The sequence below is a fragment of the Stegodyphus dumicola genome, chromosome 3, assembly GCF_044657685.1.
Source record: "Stegodyphus dumicola isolate Sdum_Otavi_A_Nest chromosome 3, ASM4465768v1".
NCBI classification, from domain to species: domain Eukaryota; kingdom Metazoa; phylum Arthropoda; class Arachnida; order Araneae; family Eresidae; genus Stegodyphus; species Stegodyphus dumicola.
The window spans coordinates 148055124-148071355 of record NC_140770.1 but is presented as its reverse complement, the minus strand read 5'-3'; the positions used below and the strand labels follow the sequence as shown (position 1 = coordinate 148071355).

Genomic DNA, 16232 nt, shown 5'->3' with positions numbered 1-16232 from the left:
AAAACGTTTTCCGCATAACTTCACTCATTTCAACAAAATAAAAAAAAAATAAAAATAAAATAAAAATAAAAAAAAGCAAAATATTTTGAAATGGAAACAAACTGCTTCTATCTTAGATCGTAGCCAATCACACATGTTTGAATTAGCTCGAAACTGAACTGCAAATAAGATTGCAAAAAGTGTCTCCACGGATCTATGTGCCCAGGTTTCTTCAGAGTCGATTTAAATCCCTCGTTTCCGGCTTTTACCGGAAGACGTTAGTAGTTACTAGGTTCCGCCGCAAAGTCTTGTAAAAGTCCGGAATGGAATTATTAACGCATACTTCGGACTTTTACCAAGCTCCTTTGAAACAAGCTAGGTTTTACCAGTAAAACCTAGGATTTACCAGACTTCGGACTTTTACAGTGACATATACATATTCTTTGGCTTATCCCTGATAGGTTTTTTCCCCCAAAGAACTGGTTTTTTTCGCCTTAGTTGACCAATCAAATAATCGTGAAAGCGAAAATTTATGAAGCCGTTTCTTTTAACATGCTGTTTAGGGTAGGCATAGATATGATACAGGTTTTACGTGAAGCACCATTGTATTTTGAATAAATCAGGATGTAGAGATTCATAGCTAAAGTTATTGCTATCCCAGAAATTAAATTTTTGAATGCGAAAGACATAAATCTTAAAAAAATATACAGTTTTGAACAATCAGCTAATAAGGAGAATAACAAATTTTGATAAAATTTATTGGAATACAATTTACGCAAAATTGTACATCATTCCGTTGGTAGAAAACATTTCATTTGGAACTTGAATGAATTACAAAAGCTGCCCATATGTATTTGTATAAATACGTCTCTTACGCAGAAAACATAGTTGGTTTGTCCACGTAGTATAAATGAGCATAAACCGTGAAAGAAATAAATATATAATTTGTCACAACGTATTATACATATTACCAGATCCATGGCAAAACCACAAATCTACGATGCCGTTGTTTTGAGAAAAAAAGCATTTAAGTGTCTGACAATCTAGAAGAGAACAAAAGTACAAATATGTGATTTTGGCAAAATGTCAATTAATCATTTGTTCAAATAAGTACGATGAGGATAGAAAATACTGATAAATTATAAAATGTTAGTTTATAAAATGTTATGCAGCTTTATGAACTTCTGGAATTCCCATGTAGTTTAAAAAGAAATCTGCTGCTGAGATTTTATTTCCGAATATAACTTCTTAATAAATAAATGCACAAATAATAAATGTGAAGATATAAATTTTTACAGATTATTAAGTAACATCGCAGAGACTTTTGAAAATCACAAATTCGTCAATAATGATCAAATAAATAGGTGTTAGAATTTGAGAATTTTCTGTTTCATATCACACAAAACTGCTTAAATTGCATTATATATCACAACGTGCACATTTTTTTATACCACTTCTTGTCTCTGACTGGTTGAACATGGAGCTGAAAATTTTCATCATCGAGAGGAATGATTGCGGGAAGATCTCCATTGCTATAATTTTCAGAATTTTTAATCCCCTTCTTTGTTGTTGAAGCTTTAAATTTAGTAGATGAGGGAGTTGCGAAGGATGTTGGACTTTTTCTTTTCATTATCTTCAACAAAAGAGTTTCAAAAACCTGCAATTACAAGAGAAAATATTATGATCGTAACTATGGAAAATATTGATTATCACAATCGCGCTCAACTCCTTCAGTAATTACAGTTCTCAAAGAGTTCACCACAAGCGATTTTATTTTTTAAGACATGGAAAAACAGCCATGAAAAATCTTCTTACAGCGTTGTGAATCTGAAATAATTATTTTTAGGATGAAGTCATCTACATTACTGACATTCCATAACTTAATTAAAGATTTTAAAGCGAAGTTTAATGTGTAACATCCGTAGAACAATGCCATAATTTTGTTTACAATAAAATAGATGTAGCAGTTATTTGTGAACTTTAAATTGTTTAAATGAACCTATTGTTTAAAGTTAATTTTCTGCTTGGATGAATAATTTTATTTGCACAGTTTCTTCGGTAAAAGATTCTTTCTGAAAAATAGGGTAGAGAAATTAGGTTATTTCGAAGCAGGAGACATGAAAAATCAGCAATGCCCTCGCCGGGACTCGAAACACGGACTTCTCTAATAAGCGCCGGGTGTGCTGACCACTACACCAGGAAGACATGCTCAGAAGGCGGGAGAAATACCTTATAACCTTTTAAAGTAGGTACTTCAGAGTTAGTTAGAGGTGTAGTTACTCTAAGTCTGTTAGAAGTTTAGAACGAGTTTGGGCTCTCAAAACAAGTCAAACTCTATAAATCATTCGTTGATAAATTGATCAAAGATTGTATAGTTCGGCCATACACTTTAAGCAAACAGATTCAAAGCAAATATAAGTACTGTCGGTAATTCGTTCGCAAAGAGATCCTAGGTTCAAGTGAGTAGCGTTGAACATTGGGAGTTTGACGATATTAGAACTCACTTGTTGCCGTTAGACGGTTACAATATCCGAAAACCGCTAATTAATTTGATAATCGCAGGGAAATTTGATATTCATGATATCTTATAAAATACTGAAAAATTTGTTATATTCTTCACATACCAATTTTATGGTGCCACGATTAAATTATTACTCCAATAATGAATGATTGCTTTTAGAGGTAATTAATTTTCTCTATAAATTTATATACAGATTGTTTATGTTTATAGTTTTATTTATTATTTTATAGTTTATTTAAGTCAAATCACGAAATGTATTTGAGAGTACCTCACCTGATCTACGTTTTCTCCGCTTTTTGCACTACATTCCAGGTAATCCATACCTTCTTGCTGGGCAAATTTGCTGACCACGCTCGCAGTAACTGCTTTTTTGGCTGGATCTTCGTTTTTGTTGCCAACTAAAATAATTATCATTATAATTACAAAATAATTTATTTCATAGGAAGAACTTGCAGTGTACTAACTTCAACAATGCTGCAACTAGAATCCACTCCTTTTTATTTTAAACCCCACTAAAATACCATTTCTTTCACATTTGCATTTTCAAATTATGCTTAAATCCAATTCAATAAAACGACAATTAAGTAAATATTATTATAATGCATTTTATGGCAAAAGTTAAGTTCCTCTTTGCCTAATAAAAGTCTTTAAAGGCAGCATTTCCTAATTGAATTAAACCATGGAATCTTGTTAACTCTTGAATATTAATTTTAACGTAGCACATTAAAAATAATTATTTAAAAATGAAATATTATATTTAACTGGACGATCAAAATAATCGAAACAATCTTGAAATAATCTTCAAATAAAATCTTGAAACAAATCATTAATTACAAACAAAGTATACTGAAATTAAGTGCAAAAGTAACACATGCACGCACATATAAAAAAGTTAGAGCTACCGACTATTAAAAAAGGAGGGGGCACGAAAATCACTGCCGTTAACGTTTCGAATGTTAACGGAAAATATAAGATATATGGGTAGATATATCACCTAAAAGATTGGATAAGCAATGATATCAGGAAGGAACAAGCTCTTCGAATTTAACAGTTTAATTAAACGATTAAAATTCTCAAAAAAGATATCTCACAATAAATATCTTTTGGTTTTCTAACAATAAATACCTCTCTTTTTCGTTAATTGTCAAAATTTGATTTCATTACTTTCACACATCCTATTTAAAAAAATAAGAAATTTGTTTCTAATATTCTTAGGGTTACCTATATACTTTAAAAGTGACCATGGTGTTGAAGGGAAAATCATGGCCAATCTCAGTTTTGAAGCAAATTAGCATGCAAAGTGACTTTGCATAATAAAATGATTCAAAATAAAATGATTTTACTTCATCTAAATACACATAAAAAATCAGAAAGTATTATTGAACTTTTTATCTTACCTATAAGGACGTCAGCTTCATCATTGTGTGTTCTCAAGTCTGATAACCAGCCTGATACCATGGAGAAAGTGGCATAGTCAGTCACATCATAAACTAAAAGAACACCGTCTGCCATTCTGTAATATCTATAGAGAAACGTATTTATAATTTTACGTTGAAGAAACTGCATAAAAATACAAACTTATTAAGATTTGATGAATAAAATTCCAAAGAGATGTTAACAGAGGGATTTAAAATAACTTTATAACATGAAGCCAGAAGACTATGGATAAAATATTAAGCTGCCAGTGGAATTAAAATAAGCCATTTGATGAATTGTCATTTGATGAATGTTATGATTGTCATTTGATGAATGTTATGCAGGCCAATCTGGACTTCGCTTGTTATATTATTATAATACCAGTGAAACTAAGAAAGTTCTTTAAAAAATTAAATGTAGAAGAATTGTAAACAGCTACGAAACGTTTTTCCATTATTGAGTGATTGTAGATATTTTTATAGCTAATTAACCTTCAAATCTGTAAAGATATGAAAAAGGTTAGATTGATTTTAAATTACGATTTCAAAGCAAATGTATTCTAATCTCAAAACAGAATTACCATAAATTTATGCTAATGTGAGGAATATTTGAAAAAATAAACTTAACTTCAATTTGCACTCTGTTTAGTTATGCATTTATAGACAAAACCTAAACAGTTGAATCAATCCGACCAACTTCATATTATTCCAGTGTATGTATTCACGGAAGTCAAAATCAAACCGCCTATGAGTAAAGTACTTAACAAATTAACTGAAGATTTCAAATCGAGAATGTTAAATCTTGTGAAATACTTAAGTGTTAATTTTTCAACCAAAAATAAAATAAGTTATATGCCTGAACTTAACCAATTATCCCTGCCATTAAAGAAACTAAAAGTATAACTTACACACACACACACACAAAAAAAAAAAAAAAAAAAAAAAAAAAAAAAAGACAGTTTTATGTTTTCCGTTCTACTGGACCGATTGATGAAATTTAGCTTGGGATTTTTGTATCTCGAAATCCCGACTTAGGATATACATCAGATTTAAACATAGCATAGTTCTAACATAGGTATTCTGGAAAGTTTTCTTCCACTCCTATGGTTAAAGTGACATCACTGTCTTGAGCTCTGGAAAGATAAAAGTTTGACCTCGAAACTGATAGAATGAACTGAGCGTAGTTTTGTCTGTCGGCTATTTACTGACTGTGGTTCTGATAATGTGACGCTACTTGCCATCGGCGAACTAAGTGACAGACCAGCGCATCTCGAAAAATTTATAGCCACCCTGCTCGCTTGATTCTATTCTATTCTAATTTCATTTGTAAGACTATCTAAAGAATGAAGTGAATCTCAGCAATCCTAAAACCTCACGAAATCTGTGGAAGAGCATCATAATCACCGTGAATCCAACACCAATCAGCAGTTCGAATGAAGTGGTAAGAAGCATGTTACGCTTCTATGGATTTGTGTATCGAAGAATGGGGCGGACATTTCCAATACGTTTTGAAAAAAGAAACGTATTTATTAAATTACTGAAAATTATTAAAGTTACGAGTTTCATTCTGAATTGATGTAGTGCATTAATGTACATCTAAAACGGGATGAGTCCATGATAAATAAAAGTGTAATCATTTCAGATTAGAGTTTGGAAATTTTTAAATAGTACTATATATTAATGATATAATTTAAAGTGTACGAGATTTATAATGCAGGTGACTGTTAAATTTTATAACTATTTGGAGCACTATTAAATTAATAAAAGATTTTTATGCATATTGCTTACATTACGCATATTGGTACAGAATTTTTTATTTTGGGTAGATATGCATTGCGTCTCAGTTCCTTGTAATTGCAGAGATGAATTAGGTCAACAAAATTTCTGGTATTAGCTCCTTTAAAAAAAATCAGACGTTCGTGAGAGATTGGCGCTCAAAACCTTAAAAATCAGACAACCTTAAAAGATTTCGATTAGTCAAAAACTTCTAAAACTAAAGAGAATACCAATATTTAATATGTCAGATTTCAAAAAGCCGAGCGTGCAGTGAAAGCATGCCAAAGGATCCTTTATGGCAAAGTCACTACACAAACAAAGTTGCGCTCTTCCCCAGGCTGGAGTTTGATGACGTCACTTATTTGCAGAAGTAGAAGAAAGGAAGATGCAAAGGATGAAGGGAGTAATTGCTTTAGAGCAGACTATGAGTCACAGGCCCAAAGATTTCTGGTGGGGAAGAGCAAACCATGCAGTACATAAACTTTGCTTCAGTTATCTACTTAGCTGGACCTTAGATGGATATCATTTTATTATTATTATTATTATTATTATTATTATTATTATTTTTACAAGGACGCACTCCGTGGTAACGAATTTTCCATTCTTGTATAAGGTGAAGAAGAGTGGGGTAAAAAAAAGGAGGAAGAAAAGGGTTTGTTGCAATTTAATATAATCACAAGCAGGTTAGGGCAAGAAAAGCAATTGCATATTGCAAGTTCAGCTTTCTGGGGTGGATATGTTTTCTTCAGAAATAATTAAAATGCCTTAGAACTTCAATACATTTTTCATGCTGCCTAGCAAACACACAATTCCTAATTGTGATATGGAACATTTTATCATTCAAATTAGAATTGAACTACTAAACAAACTTAGCTATTTAAACAGGCCATAAATGCATTTCTTAAAAATGTATCCTTGTTTCATTTTTAGTAAGGCATTTAATTGCTGTTGAATACATATTTAATTGGTATTACTTTTAATACATCCATGTAATAATCATATATATTTGGATCGTTGCAGTAATTAATAAAGCATATTTATATTATTTACTTACTTCGGTACACAATATTTTGACCTTTTCAAGTATTCCAAGCCATACGGGTAAACATATATTTACGATTATTTTTCAATTATCGATTGTGGTTTATCTGCATGATGTTTTGTTTCATCAAACGTGCTTTACGTTTATCAGAGGAATGTACATGAACTAAGTATAAAAAAGTCTCCAATCATAGTTCTTAATTTATTGTATTTTCCATATCTTTATTTGAATGAAACGTTTTTGCATTAATACAGAAATTACTGAGCTTTTTTGAATTCCTATTAAAATAAACTGGCATCTATCAAATATCAAAATCAAGAAAATGCTTGCTTTTTCTACAGGAAAAATGTCCAATATAGAGAGAAAAAGTTAAAAATGTGTATGTGGAAGAAACTTTTCTGTATCCATATACGTTCCCGTATACAAAATCAAGAAAAAAGTTATTTACGTTCATAAACAACTACATTAATTAAAGTGTACGAGATTCTTGAAACGTTTGTTTCTAGTCAGGAGTTATTTTGTTACCTTTAAAACACTACAAATATATAACTGTGACTTTTAAAAATTCTTCTGAACTATAACATGCAGCTTTTACTGGGAAAGTTTCGTTATCCCTGGCATATAAGTGATACTCTCATCGGTAATAATTTGTCTGATGGAGGTTATTGTCACAAAAATAATGATTTTTTTGCTAGAAACTATACATGAAATTATATATATTCTGTGGCATTAACGTATTTCCAACATAATGAGAATCACTTCCTATACTTTGGAGCATTCACCTTCTCCAAAGTCATGGATTTTAAGACAAATCTTTTTTAATCGAGTGGCGGCCCAATCGGGCCATAGGCTTGCATATCTATAATATATCCGTATTTCTGCAATGAGACAGTAAAAATACGATATAAACAAAGAAATATCGTTTCAATTAGAACGTTCGAAAAAAGAGAAATAAACACCAGCAAATGGTTTCAGAAGATCTCTGATTGATTCTGAAAGTTTTATCTTGGTATACATTTTTCTCTTGCTTAACGACAGAAAAATCGGTAAGTGTAGAGGGAAGGGTACACCTTGTATTATTGCGAAGTTTTTCCATTTATCGCCAAATTGTTGTTTCATTTACCGCCAAGTTGTTATTTCAGTTATGGTAGCTTGAGTAGTTGATTGTTATGGAAACCCTACCCTATTATTATGTAATCGGTTGCATGATTGCGGTAAATTCGTAAGGGCTTGTGGTGTGTGTGTGTGTGTTGGTTAGGAAGTATATTGCTTATTTTACGGTTTAGACGGTAAAATGGCTGAATGGGGTAAGATTAATTTGAAGTTTCTGTACGATTTGAAAAGGAAGGGGAAAAAAGCATTACTTGACTAGTGTGTAAATGAAGTTTTACTTAGTAGCCATTATTAGGTGTCCTGTTTGTAGGAAGGAAATGTATATGGTCAAACGGTCGCAAATGCTTACGGTAGAACGTCGATATGGAGGATATTTTTAACTTTTATTTTGTGAATTTATGTGGCAATGCCAGTATACAGATTTTAGTTCAGATAATTTTAGGAAGTTTTTGGATGCTGTTAAAGAATTTTGTTTGACTGAAGACGTGTTAATTCGCAAATAAGGTAAGTGGATATTTCCTTTACGTAGTGCAAAGATGAAGTTCCTTTTTTATATTATTTCATTGTTTGATTTAAAATGTATTTTATTGAGATTGTATATTTTTTTGTTAGCTGCTCCTTTGACTTTTTAAGTGACTATAGTTCGATATGTACATGGACAAAGGGAGTGCGCGAAACTTTATTTGTGCAATTCAGGGATTCTTTTTAAAGTGAAAATAGTTCGATGTGTACATGGATACCGAGTTTGTGCAATTTTTTTGCCTTGTTATTTTGGCTTTGTGTAGCGGCGATTTTTGGCGGCGCAAAAATCGCCGCTACACAAAGCCAAAATAATAAGAATTGAACAAACTCGGTATCCATATACCGCTAAAAAACGCCAAATTTCGCCAAGGGATACCGGTAAATATACTTTTACCGAAAAATCATGTAAAAACGAGAACTGGTGATGGGAAAATTAAATATCAGTGACAACTCAATTTTAAAAGAGTGCTCAAGGTAATCTAAAAATAGAATTCTTGAAGTACAGAAAAAGAAATAAGCTTCGGATAATATCTTATCTAATCAAAAGGAAAGACGTTTTTACACTTCCACTATTAGATACTCCTATTATCTTATGTTAGTAATTAAACCACTTTCAGGTTTATAAAAGTATTCCTGTTAGTATTCCTAACAATTACTTACGTACGTATCTATAATAATTATATATATATAATACTTATGTATTTATCTATAATAATTATATATCTATAATACTTATGTCTTTATCTATAGTATTTATATATCTATAATACTTATGTATTTCTCTATAGTAATTATATATCTATAATACTTATGTATTTCTCTATAGTAATTATATATCGATAATACTTATGTATTTCTCTATAGTAATTATATATCTATAATACTTACGTATTTCTCTATAGTAATTATATATCTATAATACTTATGTATTTCTCTATAGTAATTATATATCTATAATACTTATGTATTTCTCTATAGTAATTATATATCTATAATACTTATGTATTTTTTTACTTACATACCTATACTTTATATTATATTCGTAATTAAATGAGTTTCAGGTTTATGAAAGTATTCCCGTTAGTGTTTCTAAAAATTACTTACGTACTTATCTAGAATAATTACTTACCTACTTATGTACTAGCTATAAAAATTATATATCTATAATACTTATGTATTTCTCTATAGTAATTATATATCTATAATACTTATGTATTTCTCTATAGTAATTATATATCTATAATACTTATGTATTTTTTTACTTACATACCTATACTTTATATTATATTAGTAATTAAATGAGTTTCAGGTTTATGAAAGTATTCCCGTTAGTGTTCCTAAAAATTACTTACGTACTTATCTAGAATAATTTCTTACCTACTTATGTACTAGCTATAAAAATTATATATCTATAATACTTATGTATTTATCTATAATAATTATATAGCTATAATACTTATGTATTTATCTACTTACGTATACCTATACATTACCTTATATTAGTAATTAAATGAGTTTCAGGTTTATGAAATTATTTCTGTTAGTGTTCCGAACAATTACTTACGTACTTATATATTTACTAATTCCTTATTTTGATGTAAATTATATTTTTATTATTTTAGCTTATTAAGCATTTCTATCTTTAATTGATTTTTCATAATTTGCAGAGACATTAGGTTATTTTGAAGTAGAAGACATGAAAAATGAGTAATGCCCTCGCCGGGAATCGAACCATGGACTTCTCGAATACGCGCTGAGCGTGCTGACCACTACACCACGAAGGCATGCTAAGAAAGCGGGAGAAAGTTTTTAAACAAAGATGCTTATCTCCGTAAAGAGGATGACGTTTATTTTTAGGGTTGAGAACTTTTAATCTGAAACTATGGCCTTAAATCTTCCATTTGTACCTGGCCTATTTTTGTAGTGTTACCTTATTTAATGTAACTACCAGTCTATTTTTCATACATTATCCTTCACGAAAATGCATTCTTAAGTGATCCCTCACTTACTATGAATAGCTAAATAGTCAGCCAATCAACCTAGTAACAAAATAACGTTTTAAAATTCCATTAGTTTAAATAATATAAAAATTATACATAAATGTTGTAAACAGTACCTCTATATAATTTGCTAGAAACAATATATGTTGATGATACATAGATAAAAAGGCTTTTAAATTACAAATGAATTTTTACTACGACTACAGCAGTATTAGCATAATTGTTTATTTTTTTAAATATATTTTCCACTTTTTGCAGCATATTGTTGCTTTATTCTTTTAACAATCCGAGTTTTCTTAAATTTTTGTGTGTTCCTGAATTCCTAAAACAAGAATAAAGTCCGGGAAATAATGCAATTTTGTTCCTTGCCCCTTTCTGGATTTGCAGAAAGCTACAGTATTTTCTTCAATACAAATTGATAATAACATTACGAATTTTGCACGTATGTAAATAATTTTTGCGAAATTATACGTGAAATTTTAGTAATTTTTGTACAGCGTAACATGAAATGCTCGAAAGAAAATAAGCTCTGCCGGAAAAATAAGATTATAGGTGCAAGCTTATTTAACATTGAGGTAAATGGCTATCTCGCTAAGCTGCTGAGATATCGCCGAGCTGGTGATAGTTTTGGCGATTAATTTTATGTAATTGTAACCGTATTCGGCCCTCATATGCCTTCCAGTAATATCGAGAAGTGGAGGGAATCGGAAATTTTTATCTGGCCGGGGAAAAAATATATAAGACAGGAGAGAACATCAGTTTCTCAGTTGTTTAGCTCAACGTGAATTCGGAATATTGAGAGATTCTTTGTATTAGCTTCGCCCTTTTTAGAAGCGCTTTGCATTCCGCTGTGTTAACGTTCTTAGTAATTTGAAATGTAACTACTGATTGTGCTCTGTGATTTTGTGCTTACGAACCCGTACGTACGCAACAATATTAATAGATATAAAAAAGAATTGAATGAATTATGAATAATTTCCTTTTCTGTTTCTCTTATTTAAAAATGACGCAGAATGTAATATAAATAACTGCCCATCGAATCATAACTTTCACTATGCTTTTGGCAATCTTAGTTCAGGATGATCATAAAGTCACCTATTTTACAGCATTCTGTAAGCGCTACGTTATCAGTTCTGATGAAAAACTGCATGACTGGGCTGGACCCGAAGGACGGAAAGCATGCGGAAGAAAAGGGAGGTAGCCATTTGTTACCAGGAAAATGGACTTCGTGCAGTGGAGCAGCGATGCTGCGGCGACAGTCAATCTTGTACCAAGATGTACTTGAGAGTTAGCCCGAAGCTTGAGGAGTAGCAGGTCACGTGGTTCGGCGCATCATTGAGGAAAGCGCATGAAGAAAGCTTAGGGCCTTGGAGTTCGCGGCATAACGATTCGGGCAGTTTCATGTGACTTTGCGAGCCCGTAAATACACTTCGCTGAAGAAGCTTCATTGAATGGTCATGTGAACATGATAACTGGAGTTTCTTCGAGGTTTCTTTGGCATGCGATATCACAGATACAGATACAGACACAATACAGTTATCTTACTGAAAGATCATTCTAAGTAAAAATCCGCAATGATCTTTCACTGTCACTGAAAAGCAGATTTTTCTCGCAGGATAGTATTCTTGCTCCTCTGTTATTTCATCTATTCATCAATGACATACCTAAAATAATACGATTGCTTTAGCATGTTATGCCGATAACACGGCTATACTAAGTCTGTAAGCCCTAGTCATACTAGAAACAAACTACAAGAATTTGTAAGATACATATCTTTATGGTATAAAGCCTGCAAAATAAAAATTAATGAACAAAAATGTCAAGTTATTAACTATCCTAAATACCCTCTCAGGCACAACATTGGAGAAATTGTTACAAAACGGAATACTGCCAAATATCTAGGTGTTTGTATGGACGAAGGCTTATAAAGTATTTTCTTCATCATTCCAGCATGTATTCGTGGTGTAACGGTTCGGCGCGTATTCGGAGAGGTTCAGGTTTCGGGTTCCGGGGAGGGCATTACACATTTTTTTATGGTTCTAGGGATGGCAAAAAGCTTTATGGGACTAAAGGTCACCAGTTGACTGTAGACTCTTCTACAGAATGACGGTTTACGATCTACAGCTTGAAATGGATTTTTCAAGTCTTTGTAGAACAAATGCAAATAAATCATCAAATGCATTTAAGATAGATAAAGAGCAGTAACAGTATTTGCATGTTTGCTTTTGAGTTTTTAGAGGTCCATTATCAGTTCAAAAGCGTGAATAGTCTAGTAAAATTTAGGTGATAAAATTGTCGTCTCGCAGTAGATGAGCTGCAAAGGGTCTTAATGGCTTGCCGTTTTCTAAAACTTCGTACTGAAAGATTTCGAAGTATTTAGCTGTGAGACAGTTCACAGCTTTCTGGAAGAAATTATTATTGAGATGGCTGAGGGTGTCTAGCATTCTGGGGATTTTCAGGTTCAGTAATATATCCGTGCTGACGATGTAATGGAAGTTTGTAATGAATCTTAACACTCTGTTCCGAAGTATTTGTAAAGTTTTTACATTACCAGGGGTAGTTGCTGCCCATGCTGGCGAGGCGTAAGTGCTAACCGAGACCCAGATGTACCTCTTACATTTCAGAGTGAGGTTAGAGTAACGATCAAGCAGCGAACACAGGCTGTGAATTTTTGAATTCACCTTACTGATGATATAAAAAGTATGATCAGGTGAGTCTTTGATTGAGTACTATACCAAAGTAAGTAACTGCGCGCACTTTCGAGACGTTTTCGTTGAAACAACTGTAAGTCACAGTTCAGCTGCCTCTTGGTTTTATGCCTTTTTAGAAGGAGCAGTTGGGACTTGAAGGCGGTGCTACAAATTTTTCACTGCGTGCATCAGTTTTAATGGCTGTAATCTTGCTTTGTAGGTTTCGAAATGCGTGTTTTGGGCTCTTAGATTTAACCGCAATAGCGCTGTCGTCTGCGTAACATGCAAGGAAAGAAATAATGATGTCCAAGTATCTTTAACGGATTAATGATGCATACCGAGGTAAGACTACACTATATCACAATTCCAAGGATCTGGAACGAATTAATGGGGTATACCGAGGTACCACTGCATAATAAGACAATGGTAATTTGCAAATATTATTGTCCTGAAGTCATTTGGTAGTCTAAAAGAGTGTAAGTGAACATAAATTTAAAAAAAAAAAAAAAAAAAAAAAAAAAAAAAAAAAAAACCATGAACAGTTTTGCACTGTTCATGTTTTTCCATTTGTGGCTGTGAAACGGAGTAGAATGATAATGGAAAATGTGCAATACATGTCCAAACTGATGTTGAAACGTAGACAACCATTTACGTCTTAGAATCTCTGCTTAGACTTGGACGTTGACATCCCCATGACCATTGAGTTGACTAAGTGTTGCCTACGGAAAGCATCCTCAGACCAATTGGAACACTGAATGCTTCGCAGAGGAAACAACGTAATCATGGCTATATTATTCATGGCATCTAATGGCATCTAATTCGTAAATCAACTGCTCCATAGACTCATCGAAAAGTAAAATAGCTTTTTTACCATAATTTAATAATCCACTTCTCATGCTCATGAAAACGAATTTCAGGCGCTGGGATCTCATCTTTGCAAAGCAAAGGCTTTTTTCCTCGGATGGCAGCCTATGAACTTCTTTGAAATCCAACACTTTCACTATTTTTGTCCACTCTACATTGTATGTCCTAGGCAGTTTCGAGATCCGTTGATTCTGAGTATACAAGACTATCCAACACTTTCACATAATACTATTTTTATCCACTCTACATTGTATGTCCTAGGCAGTTTCGAGATCCGTTGATTCTGAGTATACAAGACGAAAAAGGAACCCGTGCTGTCAGCAGGCCCATTTTTTTCAGCGATTGTTTACAGTCCCTGTTTGAGGGAATTTCATAAGCAAGTTGGTTACAGACATCTTTTTCACGACACAATACGGCAGAAAATAGTGGACACTCAATACTAACCTAAAGCTTCAGCAATTAACCTCACAAAAGAATCATTCCCATTATCTCCTAAGATAGTACATAAATGATGATCATTTGCGAAGCAGTCTTACCTTTGCAAGTCTAATGCAATGTTTCAGATACTTTAATTGCGGCTGATGCAACATTATTCAATTTTAACGCAAATGAATGCAGGCTTATATTAATTAAAATGTTTGGTTGGTGGTTATTTATTTCTTTTCAAAAAGCTGGATCGGCTATCATTCATGAAAATGCTTATAGTAATTCTTTTTATACCCAGCCGATAGTTTCTTTTTCATCCGCTTATGTCAATTAGATTGTATTTTATTTGCATGCGAATAAAAGACAGTCTAATTCACCAGGCCTATTTACCTAAGGGAAAGGATACCTTCGTGGAGGACTTTCTAAGGGAAACTGGCTCAGTGGTTCAGGCTATTATGCATAAGAAAAAACACAAAAACGCCCATGAAGCCAGTTCGTTCGCCTAGAATCGAACCCAGGTTAAAGCAACCGGTCTTTAATTTTACCGCTCCACCGCTAGTGGGCCTACGAATTATTGCAAGTCATTATATTACTCGTAAATATACAGTTTAAGGAAGTTTAATATTTCTAGGGTGAAGGCGTCTCAGTTTGTTTAACTCTAGGGAATAAACATGTATGAATCCTGAAGGTAAAAGAAACGTCTGCTCGATTGTAATGTGATGAACAGAAATAAGAATAATTTTAAAAGAGAAAAATCTACTGCATAAGGGTAATTTGAAATTAAATGGAAAAATATAAAACATACGATCGGACAATAGCTTTAAATCTCTCTTGTCCGGCTGTGTCCCAGATAACGAGTTTAATAGTTTCGCCATGAAATGTAATGTTCACATCACGACAGTCAGCTACTACTGTATGGTTCATATGTTCTGGAAAAGAAAAAGATAAAATAAGCTAGAATTTAGAAACTTTATAAAATATTCAAATTATTTTTTAAAAACTGAAAACAATTAAGATGAAAATTTCGAAAGGAGGGGAGGCGACCTTGAACTGTATCTGTATGCCCACGACCGTGCTCTATTGTTGCAGCTCTAATAAGAACAGCGCCCTTTCATTGCACACGGCTTTCTCAGTTTCATCGGCGGAGCATTTTTGCCCAATTTCAACAATTGTGTTTTAAATCTTTAACCAAAGTTCTAAAAGGATAAAAGCACTGAATGAAACGGGCTCAAATACTGCATCTTCACAGATCATCACATTATCAGTTTGATACCATGCGCTTATCTTTCAATTAATTAATTCTTGAATCACTATTTTTATTCACTTGCAAGCAGAACTCTGCACAGTTTGCCAGTTATCACGGTATATTTATTAACTCCTGCAGTCTTGTATTAGGAAAGAATATACTTTTTAAAAAATTTCTTTTTTATTATTATTTTATTTTCACTATAATTATTGATATTATTATTATCTGATATTTAGAATCGTATGTACATGTGTTAATGTAACTAGTGTGTCTTTTCATACTTATTTATACTCCCTTAACCTATCGCATTGTGTTTTGTGTGTTCTGCATAATTCTGAAAAGTTTTTACATACTGTTATATCTGTTTTCTAAGTATAATACTGATTACTTAACACTCACTTGGAGAAATACCTGTCTGAATAAGGTTTAGAATTCCTCTTAACGACTTAATATAATGTACGTCTGACAACTCACAGTTATTTAATTAATTAACCTTTGGTTAAGACTTGACATAATATAGTATTTGTCAACAGATAATTCTTTATTTTTATTTATTTTGTTTTTCTTTCTTTATATATATATTCTTTTTCCTAAGAAACATTGGAACTTCATAACACCTGGATTTAGAATTATTTTTG

At 32.3% G+C, this 16232-nt stretch overlaps 2 protein-coding genes across 2 annotated transcripts in view; one reads left to right on the top strand and one right to left on the bottom strand.

Annotated features, from left to right (window-relative positions):
• LOC118179898 (ras-related protein Rab-1A-like) overlaps nt 1–16232 on the top strand; it is a 235485-nt gene that overhangs the window by 62427 nt on the left and 156826 nt on the right. The window lies entirely within an intron of this gene.
• On the bottom strand, nt 1001–15310 carry LOC146998114 (ras-related protein Rab-1A-like). The gene is made up of 4 exons (XM_085813438.1): nt 15154–15310; nt 3898–4022; nt 2774–2898; nt 1001–1636 (listed from the first exon to the last, which is right to left on the bottom strand). Exons 1-4 carry the CDS (start codon nt 15270–15272, stop codon nt 1406–1408), a joined length of 600 nt encoding a protein of 199 aa, XP_085669564.1. The 5' UTR covers nt 15273–15310; the 3' UTR covers nt 1001–1405.